This window comes from Pelobates fuscus, chromosome 11 (assembly GCF_036172605.1).
Source record: "Pelobates fuscus isolate aPelFus1 chromosome 11, aPelFus1.pri, whole genome shotgun sequence".
NCBI classification, from domain to species: domain Eukaryota; kingdom Metazoa; phylum Chordata; class Amphibia; order Anura; family Pelobatidae; genus Pelobates; species Pelobates fuscus.
Genome location: NC_086327.1, coordinates 134501917 through 134523323, shown reverse-complemented (window position 1 = coordinate 134523323; position 21407 = coordinate 134501917). Strand labels below are relative to the sequence as shown.

Here is a 21407-nt window from a genome sequence, read left to right as displayed (position 1 = left end):
ACAAAAAACGGTCCTTAGGGGCCGTGGACGTACCTAGTACGTCCGCTGGAAGCGATCGGGATAAGTTCCAGCCACTCTAAGGGCATTGCAGCGATGCCTCAATGTCCAGGCCGAAAGTCCAACAAATTAAATTTGCTAGTACTGTATTTAACCCTGTAACGTTCCCTAAAACCTGTACATGGGGGGTACTGTTTTACTCGGGAGACCTCGCTGAACACAAATATTAGTGTTTTGAAAACAGGAGAACATATCACAGCGTCAGTAAAGTGAAGTTTATTGAATTTTTCATACACAAACATTACTTTCACTGATGATATAATTGTTTTACTGTTTTGAATCACTAATATTTGTGTTCAGCAAAGTCTCCCGAGTATAACAATACCCCCCATGTACCGGTTTTATAGTGGTTTTTTTGAAAGTTACAGGGTCAAATATAAGGCTTGATTTTCTGTTTTTTAACATTGAAATTTGCCAGATTGGTTATCTTGCCTTTGAAAGCGTATGGTAGCTCAGGAATGAGAACTAACCCCATGATGGCATACCATTTGCAAAAGAAGACAACCCAAGGTATTGCAAATGGGGTATATTCAGTCTTTTTTAGTAGCCATTTAGCCACAAACACTGACCAAAGGTAGCGTTCATAATTGTTTTTTGCATTTTTAACACACAAACAAATATAAATGCTAACTTTGGCCAGTGTGTGTGACGAAGTGGCTACTAAAAACACTGGACATACCCCATAATGAAAACCCTGGGTTGTCTACTTTAAAAAAAAAAAAAAAAAATGTACATGTGAGGTGTGATTTGACAGATAACAGTGTTGCAATATCACTATTAATACATTTTAAAAATATATATTTTGAAACAGCAATGTCCTACTTGTACTTATAGCCCTATAGCTTGCAAAAAAAAAAAAGCTAAGAACATGTTAACATTGGGTATTTCTAAACTCAGGACAAAATTTAGAAACTATTTAGCATGGGTGTTTTTTGGCGAATGTAGATGCGTAACAGATTTTGGGGGTCAAAGTTAGAAAAGGTGTGTTTTAAAAAAACAAAACAACATTTTTCATCATGTTATTAAAAAATTTTTTTATAGTAAATTATGATATGATGGAAATAATGGTATCTTTAGAAAGACCATTTAATGGCGAGAAATACTGTATATAATATGTGTGGGTAAAGTAAATGAGTAAGAGGGAAATTACAGCTAAACACAAACACAGCAGCAATGTAAAAAGCCCTGGTCCTTAACGGTAAGAAAATTGAAAAACGGTCTGGTCATTATGGGGTTAATTGTTTACCTTCTCCTGTGTTTGGATTTAGCATTCAACAGAAAGCATGCTAGTATTCTTTAAGATTATTATAAATGTTATCCCATATATCCAGTGGGTTAGAGTAGAACAGACCGATATTGAGCATTTTGTTTACATTTCTAACAGTCATTTAATTCTAAAGACATGTATGTATTACATGTTTTTATTTTTTTTCCTATTGTTGTATTATTTACCTTAAGGCATCGTTATCGGTGCATGATCATGGCTTGCCTCCTATGGAGGAAGCAGAAAGCTCAGCAACCATGGAAACTCTGCAGCATAGCCCCAATGCTCATTCAGAAGAAAAAGATGAGGATGACGAAGAAGATGATGATGATGAGGAGGAGGAGGATGAGGATGAAGACGATGATGAAGATGGTGAAGATTCAAGTTTTGATGAATGGGAGGCCGACCCGCCACGTCCATTTGATCCAAATGATCTGTGTACGTTTCTAGACATGTAGAAATATTAATAGATTTCTGTATGTGATGCTCCAGCTTATATTGCTTGCTTAAAACGCTTTACCTTTAGGGGCAACTCATTTTGAAAGGACACTCAATGCACCATAACCAGTTCATCTCATTGAAGTTGTTATGGGGCCCAGAGGCCACAGATACTATTCCACAGTTCAGTGTTGAATTTTCTTAATTAGTGTAACCATGAATGAGGGTCCCTCTGCACCCACAGACTGGCCCCTACTCTGCTGCTCTCATCCTATCACTGCAGCTAATGGCTGGTATGGATTGACAATTGATATGCAGAGTTATACTGCGCTTTAGCCATACAACTAATATATAAAAAGTGGAACAGTCAACATTTAGGTGAGAATTCCCACACCCAAAAATACATTGTGCAAATACTTATGCCAGTAGATGGTGCCCAATGTCATCAAATAAAATTGTACATGGAAGAAAAAAACCTTTTATATAGATAATAGTGCAAATCGTTTAACAAGTGTAAAATAGATACTACTCTGGATCGTCTGGTAAATACAGTAAAATAACAACAGAACAAGTCCATTTTTAAAATTCTAAATCAATGAGCATCAAATGACTGACCTAAACAAATAATAACTTTATTATATAACATACAATTTAAAAAAACGATCTAAATGATCCACTGCCGCTTATAGGATTTTATGTGAGTATATACGGAACACCAAGTGGCTACTCACAAACACGCTTGATCAAATATGAGTTCTGGTCTCCCTCCATGGGTGTCCCCAGGCTCACAGTTGTTTAGTATCTAGCGGCTTTGCAAGCTCTGCCCACTACTTCTGATGTTGACGCATTTCGCCGGTATAATTTGGCTTTCTCAAGACATAAAGTGCTGTTATTTTTAATTTGGTAGCGCCTACACACCGTTGCACTTCTCTATAAAGTGCTCATACCATCAGCAGGATCCAGAGCCATGAGCAGCCAGTAACCCTCATTCAATGTCATACTGATTATCCAGTAGTGTCTTTTCCAGACAAGTGAAAATTCCCTATACATAATTATACATATTTATTGAAATTATATAAAACCTGTGTTTTAATAAATCACCCTTTTGGATTGAATAAAACTTGAATGCATCACTCTTGCCTTAGATCCCATGCCGCGGCTAGTTTCTCCTGCAGCCTGATCCTCCTCCAGTGATGTCACTCCACCTCACTGGGATCTGTGCTGACGACAGACGCCCAGTATGCACTGAATTAATATCTCTCAACTCTCATTCCTGGCTGGCTAGTGGTGCTACCGGTGGATTTACACATCTGATACTAATGTTCTCTATCTTTGTATGCGAAGCATTTGAAACAGAAATAATCTGCACATAAAGATGCCAAGCGCCATGACCACTATGAATTACTGAAATAGTCATGATAATTTTCCTGTTTTTGTTTTTGCAGGGTGTGAGGAATGCAATAATGCACATCCCTCCGTTTGCCCTAAACACGGAGCCCTTCATCCAATCCCAAACCGCCCAGTCCTAACCAGGGCACGTGCCAGTCTTCCTCTAGTCCTATATATTGACCGTTTCCTTGGCGGTGTCTACTCCAAGCGCCGTATTCCCAAACGCACTCAGTTTGGCCCTTTGGAAGGTCCACTTGTGAAAAAGAGTGAGCTGAAGGATGGTTATATCCACCTAAAGGTATGTTGGAGCACAAACTGTCCCAGTGGGAGGTTATAAAGCAACTAGTATCCTGCATAATGTTACAGAACCGATAGCTTCAACTCTTCTTACCCTGAAGGGACAGGAATTCCTGATCTGGTAGAGAGAGTTTTAAACATAAGCGGACACTTCTGTTTGTGAAAGTTAGACCTGCAGTGCTTCATAGACTGACAATGAAAATGTTTAATATTCTATGAATACACAACAGGGACATTGAAAGACCTTCATTTATTAGCACACAGATTGTTATGGTTTACTTTTACTTTGTGGCTGCAGTCTGTCTGATGCTTTATTATGGTTCCCAGGTATCGCTGAACAGCACAAACTCGGATGGGAATTTGCAGGAAGATCTGTGGTTTGAACTGTCAGAGGAGAGTCTCTGTAACTGGATGATGTTTGTACGGCCAGCTAAAAATCATCTGGAGCAAAACCTAGTGGCTTATCAGTATGGCCAGCACATCTACTACACCACAATCAAGAATGTGGAGCCGAAACAGGAGCTGAAGGTATGGAATTGATTATTTTATTTTACTAGAACCTGAAATATGTGCAATTCCAGTTACTCAGCTGGAGAAACCAATGGAATATATTTTGCTCCTGTATGTTATATGTGTCTTGAAGCACTTTTCAATCTCCATTGATATTCACATTTGAAGAACTGTTATATTTGACTAATTATCCAAAGTGGAAATTTCTTTGGAATTGTATACAAAGATTGAGGGTCATTTGGTACCTAAATCTGTGAACAAATGGATCTTTCACACCCAGGTGATCAATGACCATTTAAAAAATCCGTTATTAAAAGATCAGCCTGTTAACTGATTGGAGTATCCACGGCCTTTGGTAAGTATCTTGTTTTGACAGAATTGACAGTCTGCTGCACTCTGGGTACTTAGTCATGGTACATGAGTATTGTCACATCTGTAACTTTTTTTTAAATAATCAAAGCCATGGCTATGAAAGGTTTAAAACCAGAAAACAATGCTCATAAAACATTCATGAATAAAACACATAATCATCATAAGTTGAAGAGGTAAATTTCATGAGTTAGCTGCAGCATTTGCAAAAATATTGTCATAAGATATCATAACATCCGTGTATCACCCTGACCTTCCAGAGTAGAAAATAAAGATCTCTGTATTCTAATGTATGTGTGTGTGTAGGAGGAAGTGTCCTCGTAAAAGTAACATTTTGTTGGAGCAAATAAGCAGACACATATACTTAAATGAATGGTTTTGTGGTCTTTGCACTGGGTCTCTCCAATAATGTACAGGATGCCAAGTGTGTAGTATGCACTAATGTGCGCATAATCAAATGCAAGTATTGGTGGTAAATATACTGCCTTTGTAAACCTGTGATATTTATGTGGCAAACCCTGGTACTTCTGGTTAGATTGAATGGGTATACCAGTGCCAGTTAAATTTACTATTTATCATGATATGTTAAAGAAACACTTTGCCAGCTTCCTGTCATTACTAAATTCCTATGTCACTATAATCGTCTTCCATTGCTTGAATGGTTCCATTATAGCCCATGTTAACTCTCCTCTCAGGTTTGGTATGCAGCCTCCTATGCGGAATTTGTCAGTGAGAAGATCCATGATATATCCCAGGAAGAAAGAAGGGGTAATGTATGCTTTTTATTAGTGACTCTCTGATTATGTATGTGTTTCTGTGATGGCAGGGGCTGTATATTGTTAATATTTAATGGAATAGCTTCCATAAAAGAGGGAAAGGGCACAGCAACTTGGCTTGAGGTGCCTGAACAGAAAATGTACACTAGTCCTATCTTTATTTCTCCCTTCTTTCTCACATCTGATTCTATAAGTGTGCGGTTATTGCCTGTTTGCACCATTTTGAAATGTGCAAAACTGTGCAAAGCTTAAACTATAGTGGAAAATGTGAAAGTAATTTTATTCTGCCACCAAAAACTGTGAAAGGTTTCATTTCTACATTCAGAAGAAAAAAATAATAATTTCAAGGTAGTAGGGGGAGAAAAAAAAACTTAATTCTAAACAAAAATAAGCCAAAAACCTGCAACTGCAGTTACCTACTCCATGGCAATGCTTGTTAGACATTTTGCTTTTCTGTTTTCCACCAGCTTATAGGTTTGTTGTTTTAGCTTACAATTGTTCATCTGTCTGCAAGATTTTTTTTTTTTTTATAATTTCCTTAATCAAAACCAAATTATTATTTATTTATTTTTTACTTCTGTCCACATATGTGAGCATAGTATGGACTATAAGTTTGTTTTTGTTGTTCTACCTGTGGGATCATTTTCATTTGTGAGAACTGTTACAATTGTAGGGGATCCAAAAATATGATTTAAACTTTCTATAGCTTCAACTAAAAAACACAAATGTCTTATTTGTATTCGTTATGAAGCCAGGAGTGCCTTTTTGTCTTCCCCCCCCTTCATCATTCTAAGTATTCATACAGTGTTTTAATGATTTGAATTGTCACCTGGGCTCCTCTCCCTTCCTGCACAGGAGAGGGGGAAGTACCTAAGCTGGAACTCATTGGCTGAGTGTGTCAGCTGATTTTAAAGTTTATGGGATTTTAGTCCTTTTTGTCACTTTGTTTGCTAATATATCTATGGCTTATTTTGTTTTAGTTCTGCGGGAACAAGAAAAGAACTGGCCTTGTTATGAATGCAACCGCCGTTTTATGAGCTCAGAACAGCTTCAGCTGCACCTTAATACACACGACGAAAAAATCGATTTATTTAGCAGGTATATAAATATATTTACAAACTTATTTTTTCTCTTTTTATTTTTAAAAAAATGTTTTTATTTATTTAATTTTTCAAAGGTAGGCACAATATGCATGACAGACAAAAATATGCATGTAGACAAAAGTATATTGGCATCACCACTCCCTCCCTTTCCATCTTCTCTAGTAAGCTAATGGTTAAGGGATCTCATGAGTTTGCATTTATGTTGGAGAATTCGGGCCAGTGAATACCAGTGTGATGTCATTGTATAGTGTTGAGACAATGATGGAGAGAGGGATAGGCTGTAGGTTTTTGAGTACTTGGATTGTTCAAATGGGAGAAACTTGTAATGTTGTCATGTTATCCATGTATTAGGACGTTTTTTTTAAATTAGATAATTAGAGTGAGGCTGTTCATTATTGGTGGTTAGTGTAGGTTTCCTGCAAAAACAAGTACAAAGTACAGGGTGCGCAATTAAAAACACCACCACACAATGTGATATACTTATATCAAGGAGGACCTTACGATTTGTCTCTGGTCATCTGTAACATATAAAACTGCACATAGTGTAATACAGTATATATACAGATATTTAAGGACACAGAGGTAATGGGTCACTTATTCTTCCCAGAGCCACGTATAGCAGACTCTGGCTGTGATGGCTTATAAGCAGATAAAGTCGCTGGAATGAATCCTGGAAATCTGTTACTCCCAAATATTCAGGAAACTCAAAGGTTTTTCTCAAATGGATTTATTTCAATAAACTGCAGAAAACAGGATATAGCAACAGACAAATAATTAAAAATGTCCAAAGTAAAAGCACAACGCGTTTCAACCATATAGGTCTTCCTCAGGTGTAAGGTCCTCCTTGATATAAGTATATCACATTGTGTGGTGGTGTTTTTAATTGCGCACCCTGTACTTTGTACTTGTTTTTGCACTTTATGTAGTGTCTTCTGAGTAATTATTGACACTAGGGTTGCTGCATCTCTCACAATTCAATAGCGCCAATCCACCATATCCAATTGTTTTGTACTTCTGATGAGTGTAGGTTTCCTACTTGTGCGTCTGTGTCCAGTATCAGTAGTCTTCAAACTATCAGAGTTTCGGTGAAGGTCACATCTCCCCTAGTGTTAAAGGTGATTCATCTGATCCATATTTGTGTGTTTGTGGTGGTGTGTTCGGTCAAAGAGTGTCTAAAACCATTCTCAAAGTGGCGATGAGATGGTTTGCTTCCAATATTTAGGAATAAGTGCTTTGGCTGCATTCAGTAGATGGAATTCTAAAAATAATTATTATTGTATGTATTTCTTCCTCGGTTTGGGTAAGTGGTGGAAGAAAACTTCAACAACAAAAAAAAAGAACAAGGTTGGGGGATATTGGCATGGTTAGCAATGATTGGGAGAACTTCTTGCTAGTAAGACTAAATTAAAAGACATTCCCACCATAGGTACCTTTGCACAATCCAGATCTCCAGCAATGTTCTAATACTTGAGGGAAGATGTTATATAATGTTATTGGGCTTTTATACCATCTGGAGAGTAATTTGAAATTAATTTCGATTGAGAGGATGTTAATTAAATTTGTGTAAATAAGAAAATATTTTGTTCCAATCCCAGTATTTGGAGCATCCAGTTGGAGCATCTAATCTCTGACGCCCATTCTCTGGTGAAATGTGGCAATGAGGGGCAGGTTTGTTCTTGTAGGTGAGCATATAGCATAGAAAGGGTCTTTTTGTGTATTGTTGGTTTGGAGCACCCCTGTTCGAAGGTGGAGCAGGCAGGTAGGGTGGTTTTTCCAAGTAGAGTAGTGACTGTTAGTTGATGATCATGAAGGTTATCTATGAAGGATGGTGGTGTGTTTGGGCAGATGTCTGATATGGATTTAATCGTGTGTTATAAATAGGAAGTATGAAAGTTTGGAGTTTGGGTTATGAGTTATTGGGGTCAAAGAGTGGGTGACCCGACTAATTGATTACTATCGAATTTTCTCCACAATTGAAGAAGAGGAGTAATAGTGGGGTGGGAGTTCATACAGAGTGTAGTGATGGGACTGTTTGCCATGGGAGTAAGTCCAAGGGATATTTGATCCTATTCTGTTGCAGGTATTTCCAGTGCTTGGTGCTATCTCTGTTGCATCATTCCAGTATTCTAAGGAACTGGGAGGAAATACACTGCGTGCAGAATTATTAGGCAAATTAGTATTTTGACCACATCATCCTCTTTATGCATGTTGTCTTACTCCAAGCTGTATAGGCTCGAAAGCCTACTACCAATTAAGCATATTAGGTGATGTGCATCTCTGTAATGAGAAGGGGTGTGGTCTAATAACATCAACACCCTATATCAGGTGTGCATAATTATTAGGCAACCTCCTTTCCTTTGGCAAAATGGGTCAAAAGAAGGACTTGACAGGCTCAGAAAAGTCAAAAATAGTGAGATATCTTGCAGAGGGATGCAGCACTCTTAAAATTGCAAAGCTTCTGAAGCGTGATCATCGAACAATCAAGCGTTTCATTCAAAATAGTCAACAGGGTCGCAAGAAGCGTGTGGAGAAACCAAGGCGCAAAATAACTGCCCATGAACTGAGAAAAGTCAAGCGTGCAGCTGCCAAGATGCCACTTGCCATCAGTTTGGCCATATTTCAGAGCTGCAACATCACTGGAGTGCCCGAAAGCACAAGGTGTGCAATACTCAGAGACATGGCCAAGGTAAGAAAGGCTGAAAGACGACCACCACTGAACAAGACACACAAGCTGAAACGTCAAGACTGGGCCAAGAAATATCTCAAGACTGATTTTTCTAAGGTTTTATGGACTGATGAAATGAGAGTGAGTCTTGATGGGCCAGATGGATGGATTGGTAAAGGGCAGAGAGCTCCAGTCCGACTCAGACGCCAGCAAGGTGGAGGTGGAGTACTGGTTTGGGCTGGTATCATCAAAGATGAGCTTGTGGGGCCTTTTCGGGTTGAGGATGGAGTCAAGCTCAACTCCCAGTCCTACTGCCAGTTTCTGGAAGACACCTTCTTCAAGCAGTGGTACAGGAAGAAGTCTGCATCCTTCAAGAAAAACATGATTTTCATGCAGGACAATGCTCCATCACACGCGTCCAAGTACTCCACAGCGTGGCTGGCAAGAAAGGGTATAAAAGAAGAAAATCTAATGACATGGCCTCCTTTTCACCTGATCTGAACCCCATTGAGAACCTGTGGTCCATCATCAAATGTGAGATTTACAAGGAGGGAAAACAGTACACCTCTCTGAACAGTGTCTGGGAGGCTGTGGTTGCTGCTGCATGCAATGTTGATGGTGAACAGATCAAAACACTGACAGAATCCATGGATGGCAGGCTTTTGAATGTCCTTGCAAAGAAAGGTGGCTATATTGGTCACTGATTTGTTTTTGTTATGTTTTTGAATGTCAGAAATTTATATTTGTGAATGTTGAGATGTTATATTGGTTTCACTGGAAAAATAAATAATTGAAATGGGTATATATTTGTTTTTTGTTAAGTTGCCTAATAATTATGCACAGTAATAGTCACCTGCACACACAGATATCCCCCTAAAATAGCTATAACTAAAAACAAACTAAAAACTACTTCCAAAAATATTCAGCTTTGATATTAATGAGTTTTTTGGGTTCATTGAGAAAATGGTTGTTGTTCAATAATAAAATTAATCCTCAAAAATACAACTTGCCTAATAATTCTGCACTCCCTGTATAAGATCTAAAGGGATCAAGGAGACAGTCTGTCTTCCCTTGGATTTCGGACTTAATAATATTTGGTCTTCTGCCAAACCAAATAAAGTCTGTGAAGAGTCTAATTTTAAAGACAAAGTAGTAGGAGGGTATTTGAATTGGTAGGGTTTGGTAACGCTACAGCACTCGAGGAAGGGCATTTATTTTAATAATGTTGATTTGACCCATCCATGAAATGAGGTTATCTAGATATATTTACATATGATGCATTTTTAATAATATCATATGTAGAATAAGAAACAAAAATCTCCTGTGATACTGGTATTTTACCATATTTTTTAGAGATTTGACGAAATTATATTTGCAATGTATTTGACATATTCAGCAAAATCCGTGGCTGTATGAGGGAGGAGTTGTCAGATTATTTGGTATTCAACTTCAAATGCTTGGAACTTACTATTGGAATACACTTTAATGCAAAGAGAAAGCACAACATAATGTGTACTGCCTTAAAAATTACCTTTTTAATCAAAAATTGCAGTTACAAAAATGTTTGTTCTCAAAGAGCATATCTTTACGTATGGAAGAATTACACAGAGACAATCACAGCTTTCAGTTTTTTGATTTCACTTGTCCTCCGAAGAATGCAGCCATGAAAACTTTAAAAATAGATGTAAAGTTAATACTATAAATGTCCCAACGTGTTTTGTCTGCTCTGTACTGACTTCCTCAGGGGATGCAGACCTGTAAATAAATTTGCTTGTACTTTGCACCAACTTGTAACAATTTATCTATCAATCTATATCTATCTTAGATCTAACAGTAATGTGTGTGCCAAGCTGCATATAGCTGCACAGTGTGTCTTCTATTGCCAATCAGGGCCCGTTTCAGCAAGTGAACCGTTGATCTGATCTCCATGGACTATATGATGGTAATTCTTTATTTTTCAGAACAAAGGGGAGAGGTCGGGGTCGAACGAAGAGAAAATTTGGCCCTGGGAGAAGACCTGGACGGCCCCCAAAATTTATACGATTTGATAACCACAGTGACAACCGTGAAAAGTGTGGCATAGGAACACAGGTAACAATGAAAGTGTTTTTAAAACAGAATTGTAACATGTACTTTTTTTCCCCCCCTCTCTCTAAATTTTCTACAAATGTATTCCACACTTTCCGCTTCCCCATGTGAAATGCTTGGTCTTTCGGGTACAGCAAGAGCATACCACTGCAAATCAGCTAAATTCTCGCAATATTTTATGCATTTGCACACTTATATATGTGGTACCGTGGAATGGCGAGCATTCATTCATTGGGCATTATTCCGTAGATGCCCAGTCATGCCCAGACGATCATGTGGGTTGATGTTGTCTTGAGCACGCAATTGCAGCAGAAGTACTTTTTTTTTTTTAACTTGTGCAAAATTATTCAGCGTATTAGACATATCCGTATGTTTCACTATAGTCAAAGAGCAAGGGACTCCCTATGGGAGGAGAGACTGTTACTCTTTTAGAGAAATCCACCTGAGAGTGGAAGAATAGTCAATTCAGTGCGGCTTTTTTCTGTACAGCTGTTCCTTTTTTGACTATTTGTTTATGTCCTGTATGGTATGTAGTTCTCAGCAGTGCCCTCTCTTTCTCAAAGGATCTACTTCATTTCCCAAATAAGACATCACAGTACGAGGACTCTGACCACACGACTTTGAATGGACTGGATCAGCCAGAACTTACACTAGGTGGAACCACTCAAAGCGAACTGGATCCACCAACTGAAAATCAACTGCTGCAGCCTGTGTCCCATGAAGCCAGCACGCCATCCATATCCCATAGCACTTTAACTGCTGAAGACATGCGACGGGCCAAGCGCATACGGGTAAGATCCCTTAATTAGCAATCTTGTCATATACAGCCTGGTGAGAGTGTGTTTGTTAAATATTTTGTCTTGTGCAAAATTAGTGTATGTAGTCATGCTTCCTTTTTTTTTTTTTTTTTTAAACGTGTGAACTGTCTTTCTTATAGACTACAGTTGGCAGTCTACTAATCCTCAGGTGTAGAAATGGTCAGAATATTTATTTAGAACCCGGGTTGTTCATTCAACCAGGGATTGTGGATAGTTCAGTAAGTGATGGCAAATATTAGACAGAAATTGCATAAAAGTCCCTAGTGAACATTTCATAATTCCCTTTTTAGTGAGCTCCTTGGAGAACAGCAGAATGCCATCTATCATGCTCGTTTTTTTAAGGTGCAGTGAATAAAATTGGCAAGGGGTATACAGTAGATGGGCAGTGAATGAATACACACAAATCTTTATACCTCTGCTGGAGAATAAAACAAAAGGACAGGGGTCCAGTAATGAACTGCACAGACCAGTTCATCCTGGCAAACCTTAAGTATTCTTATAAGGTTTCCACCAGCCTGCAGCAAGGCGGCGCTACTGCTTGGAACAAACCTTGCTAATGGTAATGTCTCTCTCTCTCCTCCTGCTCACCATCCAGCTGGAGCTGCAGGTAGGTGTGATTCCATGTAAACTATGCTTTCATTGGTGGGATCATTAACCTCAGCCTGTCATATAAAGTATAAATATTTTTGAGGTAAAGGACATTTTATGTTCGTTGCAACCTATTTGTAACTAATTTGTGTTCAGATTATTTACATATTTTAGTTGTGGTGAGTAAAGGCTTAAATGTTGGATTGCTGTCCACAAGTTGAACTGGGGTGCATGTGCCTCAGTGCATAATGAATTGTGTGTAATGCAAACTGTGCTAAATCATTATAATATTGAAATTCATTGTGCATGTTTGACACCTGTGCCTTGATTTGCATTATCTGTTACATCACACGTGTGTCTTGCAGAACGCTGCTTTGCAGCATCTCTTTATTCGCAAGTCGTTCCGGCCATTTAAATGCTTGCAATGTGGAAAGGCGTTCAGAGAGAAGGAAAAACTGGATCAGCATCTGCGGTTCCATGGCCGTGATGGTAATTGTCCCCTTACCTGCGATATCTGCAATAAAGGCTTTATCAGCAGCAGCTCTCTGGAGTCACACATGAAGTACCATTTGGACCAGAAGACTTATTCGTGTATCTTCTGCCCTGAATCTTTCGATCGCTTGGACATGTTGAAAGATCATGTCGCTGTGCATGTCATCGATGGCTGCTTCAGCTGTCCAACATGTAAGAAACGTTTCTCCGATTTTATACAGGTGAGAAATTGACAATTATTAACTCAAGTTTTCCTTGTATTTCAAACTGAAAGATGTTACTTGAATCAGATATGCAATTTACATATGTCTGTCTCTCTATGTGTATATATAAATGTATAACTACATGTATCTCACAAATGGCAAATTATACTTTATTTAAAAACTACATGGTCTATATGACTTACACTGATCAGCCACAACATTAAAACCACTAACAGTTGAAGTGAATTACATTGATTATATTGTTACAATGTTACCTGTACGTTTGGATTTGTATAGAATATTTGATAGCGTCCTAACCTCAACATCTGAGGAAAGGGATTTATGAGTAATTATTTCAGATGACTTAAAGGTAGGCAGACAATGTAATAGAGCAGCAGGAAATGCTAGCAGAATGCTTGGTTGTATAGGGAGAGGTATTAGCAGTAGAAAGAGGGAAGTGCTCATGCCATTGTACAGAACACTGGTGAGACCTCACTTGGAGTATTGTACGCAGTACTAGAGACCGTATCTTTAGAAGGATATTGATACCTTAGAGAGAGTTCAGAGAAGGGCTACTAAACTGGTTCATGGATTGCAGGATAAAACTTACAAGGAAAGGTTAAAGGATCTTAACATGTATAGCTTGGAGGAAAGACGAGACAGGGGGGGATATGATAGAAATATTTAAATACATAAATGGAATCAACACAGTAAAGGAGGAGACTATATTTAAAAGAAGAAAAACTACCACAACAAGCGGACCTAGTCTTAAATTAGAGGGGCAAAGGTTTAAAAATATCAGGAAGTATTACTTTACTGAAAGGGTAGTGGACACATGGAGTAGCCTTCCAGCTGAAGTGGTAGAGGTTAACACAGTGAAGGAGTTTAAGCATGCGTGGGATAGACATAAGGCTATCCTAACTATAAGATAAGGCCAGGGACCTAATGAGAGTATATAGACAATTGGGCAGATTAGTTGGACCAAATGGTTCTTATCTGCCGTCACATTCTATGTTTCTATGTAACATTGACTGGTTAGGTAGCACAGATTTGCTTTTTGCAATAAAGTGCCAAAATATCATACTTCTATACAAGTTCTCTAACTCTGAAAGGTCCTGTCTCAGTCTCACCATGACTATTATTTTCAGTAATTTTGTCTACACATTTTGTGTAAATTTTAGTTTAGATTCTCTGTGGCTGGCTTGTTTACCTGCGATGATATAATTTTCCTGACTATCAGGTTAAAAAGCATGTGCGCAGTTTCCACTCTGAGAAGATCTATCAGTGCACGGAATGCGATAAGGCTTTCTGTCGACCGGACAAGTTGCGTCTTCACATGCTCAGGCATTCGGATCGCAAGGACTTCCTCTGCTCCACATGTGGCAAACAATTTAAGGTGAGTCGATTTTCAGATGACTCGACATTATCACAAAGGTCATTTATCCACATAATGTTCAATGCTTACTTAGGGATTTTTGGGGGTTTCTGCATCTTTGAAACGTTTGCAGACCCATTATCATGAGTTGGAGTGGATAATAAATAAATGTCATGTTTGAGTAAATTTATAAATACGTTAACATTTATCCAAGTTTGAGAACAATAATATTCTCTTGAGTCTATGTTTCATAATTGCCGTGTGATGGTGAGATGATATTGGTCCTTTTTAATTTACTTTGGACCTTTGTCAATGATCACAACACAATTCATTTTGTATATTCGCTAATTTATACCCTTCTGAAATGCATTATCCAAGGATATTAAAATGCTATAATTGTGTTTTGTTATTGGTTGCAAGATTGTATTGGTCTGCGGAGATGTATAACGTGTGTATGTGCATTGTTTAGTGCTTTCTATGACTCCATAAAACATGTATGTATTTAGCAATGTTGTTGCTGTAATTTTATGAATCCAGGGATAATGCCTGGTTGGACGTTTGGTAAAATTGAATAGCTTAGATTTGTCCCAATCAGACATCCTAGAGAATTTTCTTCTTCACTAGCTTTAAAGGGAAACTCCAGTGCCAGAAAAACGATCCGTTTTTCTGGCACTGGAGGGTCCCTCTCCCTCCCACCCACCAATCCCCGGTTACTGAAGGGGTGAAAACCCCTTCAGTCACTTACCTGGGACAGCGGCGATGTCCCTCGCCGCTGTCTCCGCCTCCGCGACGCTCCTCCTAGTGATTACGTCGGCCGGTGGGCGAGACTAATCTCGCTCACCGGCCGAGGAGACCTAATGCGCATGCGCGGAAATTCCGCGCATGCGCATTACGTCTCCCCATAGGAAAGCATTGAAAAATCATTTCAATGCTTTCCTATGGGGTTTTGAGCGACGCTGGAGGTCCTCACACAGCGTGAGGACGTCCAGCGACGCTCTAGCACAGGAAACCTGTGCTAGAACCCAGGAAGTGACCTCTAGTGGCTGTCTAATAGACAGCCACTAGAGGTGGAGTTAACCCTGCAATGTAAATATTGCAGTTTATGAAAAACTGCAATAATTACACTTGCAGGGTTAAGGGTAGTGGGAGTTGGCACCCAGACCACTCCAATGAGCAGAAGTGGTCTGGGTGCCTGGAGTGTCCCTTTAAGCAGTTGTTCAAAATAGCGGTGAGGGCTTCTCATACAGGAAGATTAGTTTTTATGTTTCTCTGACAATGGAACACTGTTGGAAATAAATTTATTTTAATATTGGAGTTTATCAACAAGGACTCAAGCTGAATAATGTTTCCCCCAGATTTTTATGAATACATTTGCCTTTTTTTTATCAGAGGAAGGACAAGTTGCGAGAACACATGCAACGCATGCACAATCCAGAGAGAGAAGCCAAGAAAGCTGATCGCACGGGACGCACAAAGACTTTCAAACCACGTCTAGCCTCCACGGACTATGAAAGCTTCATGTTTAAGTGCCGTGTGTGTATGATGGGCTTTAGGAGACGCGGCATGCTGGTAATAACAATGGAGTTACGGTGGATAGGGCGCTGCATGCTCTGGGTTTCCGCAGTTAACTTTTCTCTAATACATCCTCTCCTCTAGGTTAATCATTTGTCAAAGAGACACCCGGAAATGAAGATTGAGGAGGTTCCTGAGCTGACCTTGCCCATTATCAAACCCAACCGTGACTATTACTGCCAATACTGTGAAAAGGTGTGTAATGGTGCACAAACCAGGATTTGTTTCCAGAAGGTGACACAATCCCATCTGTCAATAATTACATGCGTCCTTGTGTTACATTCCGGGCAATGATGCATCAAGTCAATACTCAAATGATTTTTCTGTATTGCACATCAGTTGGTGCTCTGCTTCTGTGCACACTGGCCTCTTAGGATGTGTTTATTTTATTTTATTTTGTTTTTTTTATATGAAATCACTTATTTCTCTTCCAATTATATTCTTTTTAACGTTTGTGTTCAAGACAGAACACACATTAGTAGCTGCTTTTGTAAATTAGGAAAATGTTTGTGCCCTCTCATAGCTGATCGGTTACACCATGAGAATGTTATTGGTTTTGGGAGATAATTTGTGCAATTACAAGGAAAAAAAGGAGCTAGGGGTAGCAACACAATTATGATATGTACACTGATATATGCAGTATGTATTACATAATAGATAAACAAATATATAGTAAAAAGTCCAAAATGGTAAAACAAGTCCTAGAGATAATGTAGATATGCACTTATCAGAAGTATTTTTCTACCAAGTGTCTGAGTAATTCCTCAATGGGCGTAGCAGGGTGGGTTCAGCAGTGGAGCCCGTATGAAACAACAGAAAGGAATAATAGAGTAGTATGTTCTTACAGTGGAAAATAAAAGGAAAACTATATAGTCCTACTCATGTTTTATGGAGCTGGAACTAGCTCCAGTATGAATGGCATACAGTGGTACAATCCTCACTTGCAAGGATACGTGAGAATCAAGTCTTTGTAGTAGGAGGACCATAAAAAGAAACAACAATAGTGCTCAATGAATAAAATGCCAGGATTAAGGATAAATGGAAATGCACTCATATATGCCAGAGCAGACGGACTGCTCTATGGATCAGGCGTGGGTGGTATAATCCCCACCAAGGATGTCTTTGGAGTAGTACTCACTGGAGATAAAAATCAGGTGCCAGGCAGTATGAGATAAAATAAAATCCAAATAAAATAATAGTGATAAAAAACAACATCAATAGTAACCACAACGTGGTTCGCCTCTAGGGCTTCTTCAAGTGGAGATAAAAAGGAATGATCTGACATATGAGGGATTGTCAATTTGAAATTGGCGCCAAAATGGCTTCATTATCATAATGATAATCTACTGTATACCTTTAAAAATTAATACTCTATATTTTGAGAGAGATGGGATTAATATATTGGTTATTTTAAAGCTTATTTTTATGCGATAAAAACGGATGTATTGAAGTGGTCATGTGACTATGTACTTATTTTGAATGGTGGCAGTAATCTTAGATGACGGCCGTGGGGAGTATGGGTAATGTAGAGGTCGTGCTGGCAGGGGGAGGAGCTAAAAAAATTTCATTTTTTTTTAAACATACAAAATAGTTCTTGGTAGATATACCATATATACTCGAGTATAAACTGAGTTTTTTGGCACATTTTTTGTGCTGAAAAGGCCCCCTTCGGGTTATACTGGAGTCACTGTCTTTATTATGGCAACTTACATTGCCATAATACAGACCAGGACCGCCAGGCTCATATATGTTGGGGGCCGGAGCAAGCTGTTAGCTGCGAGACCCGCGGCCGTCAGAGCATTGCCATGGGTTACCGTGGCAATGCTCCGCGCGGCACGCAGACCATGAGACTTAAACTGTGAGCTGAACGGAGCTGACAGGAGCTGCTACATTTGCAAGTAGCTTCTTGCTTCTTCCCCCCCCCCCCCTCTGCACAGCCCATGCCACTGGACCACCAGGGAATGAGAGAGCCCATCTCCCTGGCCAGGTAACAAGCAGGGAGGGGGGACAAAAAAATAAAATGATACAAATAAATAATAAAAATAATATAATATTAAAATAATAATAATAAAATATTAAAATGATAAAATATTAAAAAAATATATTAAAATAATAAAAATGCCCTCCCCCCCCACCCAGTTTACACACACACACTCTGCATTATATACACACACACTGTGTTATATGCACACACACACACTCTGCATTATATGCACAGAGTATATAATGCAGAGTGTGTGTTTGTATGTGTGTGTGTGTGTGTATATAATGCACACTCTGCATTATATACACACACACTCAACCAAACTCTGCATTATATACACACACACCCTGCATTATATACACACTGCATTAATTATATACACACTGCATTCATTCAAACACACACTGCATTCACACAAACACACACACTCTGCATTATATGCACACAGAGTATATAATGCAGTGTGTATATAATGCAGAGTGTGTGTGTATATAATGCACACTCTGCATTATATACACACACACACACTCAACCAAACTCTGCATTATATACACACACTGCATTAATTATATACACACTGCAATCATTCAAACACACACTGCATTCACACAAACACACACATTCTGCATTCATTATATACACACTACACAAACACACACACTCTGCATTCATTATATACACACATACACACACTACACAAACACACAAATACACACTCTGCATTCATTATATACACACATACACACACTACACAAACACACATTCTGCATTCATTATATACACACATACACACACTACACAAACACACACACACTGCATTCATTATATACACACACTGCAAATAAATATTCAATTAATGTAATTTTATTGGGGTCTAATTTTATTTAGAAATTTACCAGTAGCTGCTGCCTTTCCCACCCTAGGCTTATACTCAAGTCAATTTCCCAGTTTTTTGTTTTAAAATTAGGTACCTTGGCTTATATTCGACTTATACTCGAGTATATACTTAATAATAAATGAATAATTTTTAAACAGGCAAATAGCCTTAGGGAGAGACCTTACCCTGTGCTGGATAATAAAAAGAATATTATGGAATAGGGAAAGTGGAGGGGATATTGGAGACACAGATTTCATGATTATTAGAAAATATAGCAATGTAGGTAAAACTTCTTTGGAGTCCAGAATTGACGTTCTAATATATGTATAACTGTGTAAAATGGTATATCTGACATTTACATTGTATTAGTATATAAACATAAAATATATATTTTTTAGACATGGTACAATAGGCTAAACGTGAATAATTCTAAGATCAAAAATAAAATACAGATAAATACATATGAACATAAATACATATCGTAAAAATATATATAGAAATGGAATTCTCTCCATAGAATATTTGAAAAAGTATATTTTATAAAAAAAATTAGGAAAATTAAAAAGGTCAAAGTCTACATTTAATCCATTTGGGGCAAGGGTTTTTAAAAGATACATTTCTTTTTGACCTATGATTTTTTTTTTTTGACATCACCACCTCTCCAGGAAACTTTACATTTCTGGATGTATAGTGTTTTTATCATGGATTAGAAAGTGTTTTGATACTGAATGATTTGGGTATCCTCTGATTATATTTGGACAGTGTTGAGCTAGTCTGGTTACAAGGAACATTCTGTTGACTTCCATGGTGATTGTTCCTCATTTAGAAGTTTGTCTCAGCATGGCTCATTTTACAGACCCCTTGATGTCTCCTGGTAGCCAGTCAGTCTCAGCAGAATACATTGTTCCTGTTTTCTTTAATGCAATAAATGGTTTTGGATTTAACAGGTTTACAAGAGTGCCAGCAAGCGCAAAGCACATATCCTGAAAAACCACCCTGGAGCAGAACTCCCCCCGAGCATCCGTAAGCTGCGACCTGCAGGTCCTGGAGAGCCTGATCCTATGCTCAGCACCCACACTCAGCTTACAGGAACTATAGCTACCCCGCCGGTGTGCTGTCTCCACTGCTCCAAGCAATACAGCAGCAAGGTACAATGGATTCCCCTTCCTGGATCCGGTGCTGTTGATATTCTGTAAATGTTGTATTAATCCAAGTGTTCTTGATGGAAACCATTGGAATGCATTTGCTGGTATCAGGAGTTCCAATAAGCTGAATACTCCATGTATTATAGAGCACATAATATTGTATTATAGCTTGTGTTGCTTGTAACTCCCAATATCTTTGGGTCTTTTCATCATGTTACCCTACAAAAACAGTGCTCTATCAGTTTGTGCACAGCATCAGAAGAGAAACTGAACAGGTCTAATCAACGGAAGAAACTACGTAGTTTGTGCTGTGTAAAAAAATGCAACCAGCTAGAACCAGCTGTAAAAGTATTGTTCATTTTAAGTCTTCCAATCACAGATAGTATGTTTCCTATATTCACATTAAAGGTAATTAAATAACTTTATTTAAACAGTTGAATGGTAACATGTTCCAAAATGTTTACTTATAGGTTTAAATTCTGAATATATTCTAGACAGTATTGTAAAAAGAAAACTAAATTGATACTGAACTGGAAAAAGCTTGATATTTACAACATAATCTATTACACTATTTTAGGAATAGAAGGAAAAATATAAAATAGTCAGCTAAACATAAAAGGAAACTGTAGGGGGTGGAGAAGGACCTATTATTTTAGGCATTGTATATAGATTATAAAAGAAGCTGGAGGAACCATGGACAGCATTAACTGATATTGAAGTTAAGATTTGTGTTTTTAATCAATGAGTTAGATGTCTGAAGAATCATAGTGCATCCATAAAGCTTTAAATCGTGTGAAAGGAAACTAAATTTGTACCTGTTCTTTTCTTTTTTTGTCTTCCCTAATAATGATTATGTCATTAGACAAAGATGGTCCAACACATAAGGAAAAAACATCCGCAATATTCTATGCTGCCAGTAACATCACAGCCATCTGTAATCAGTACAGCCCCAGCCGTCCTTACTGCTGATGGCACCAATGGAGAAACGGTGATGGTGAGTAGCAACGCTAGTGATCATTCTTGCAGTGGTTGGCTTTCCTGATGTCCAGTAATTGGTTTTTATGTGTTTATATATGTATATGTAAATGCGTGTATATATGTTTTACATGTCAGCAACCTAACTCATTCTATTTTTTTCTTTATAGCTGTAATATAGTACACTGGTAGTACTGCTATAAAGAGTATTAAAATGCTAGCGTTAAGTGAAACTGAAATCACTCCCATATACATTGAACACACCATGTATCCCAAACATGGTGTATGCAAAGTAAAATATAAAGATTTACTCTTTTTCTCTCTAATGCACGCACAGTGCTTGCTGGACATTAGGTTTCCAAATTGCCGGTGAAGGAGGAGTACGATCCAGCACCGAGTGGTATCAGTGCTGAAATCGAATG

The 21407-nt window shown here is 38.3% G+C and overlaps 2 protein-coding genes across 4 annotated transcripts in view; one reads left to right on the top strand and one right to left on the bottom strand.

The window, feature by feature from the left end:
• The window catches only part of TMEM45B (transmembrane protein 45B), a 122527-nt gene that overhangs the window by 27503 nt on the left and 73617 nt on the right, over positions 1-21407 (bottom strand). The gene's annotated exons all lie outside the window — the stretch shown is intronic.
• The window catches only part of PRDM10 (PR/SET domain 10), a 41150-nt gene that overhangs the window by 15878 nt on the left and 3865 nt on the right, over positions 1-21407 (top strand). For all 3 annotated transcript variants that reach the window (XM_063436970.1, XM_063436971.1, XM_063436972.1), the window contains exons 6-18: positions 1516-1759; positions 3205-3446; positions 3773-3973; positions 5020-5092; positions 6081-6198; positions 10830-10959; positions 11520-11747; positions 12728-13075; positions 14298-14453; positions 15822-16001; positions 16089-16199; positions 19813-20013; positions 20873-21004. In XM_063436970.1, the coding sequence (XP_063293040.1) occupies positions 1516-1759; positions 3205-3446; positions 3773-3973; positions 5020-5092; positions 6081-6198; positions 10830-10959; positions 11520-11747; positions 12728-13075; positions 14298-14453; positions 15822-16001; positions 16089-16199; positions 19813-20013; positions 20873-21004 (2364 nt within the window). The remainder of the gene's footprint in view (positions 1-1515; positions 1760-3204; positions 3447-3772; positions 3974-5019; positions 5093-6080; positions 6199-10829; positions 10960-11519; positions 11748-12727; positions 13076-14297; positions 14454-15821; positions 16002-16088; positions 16200-19812; positions 20014-20872; positions 21005-21407) is intronic.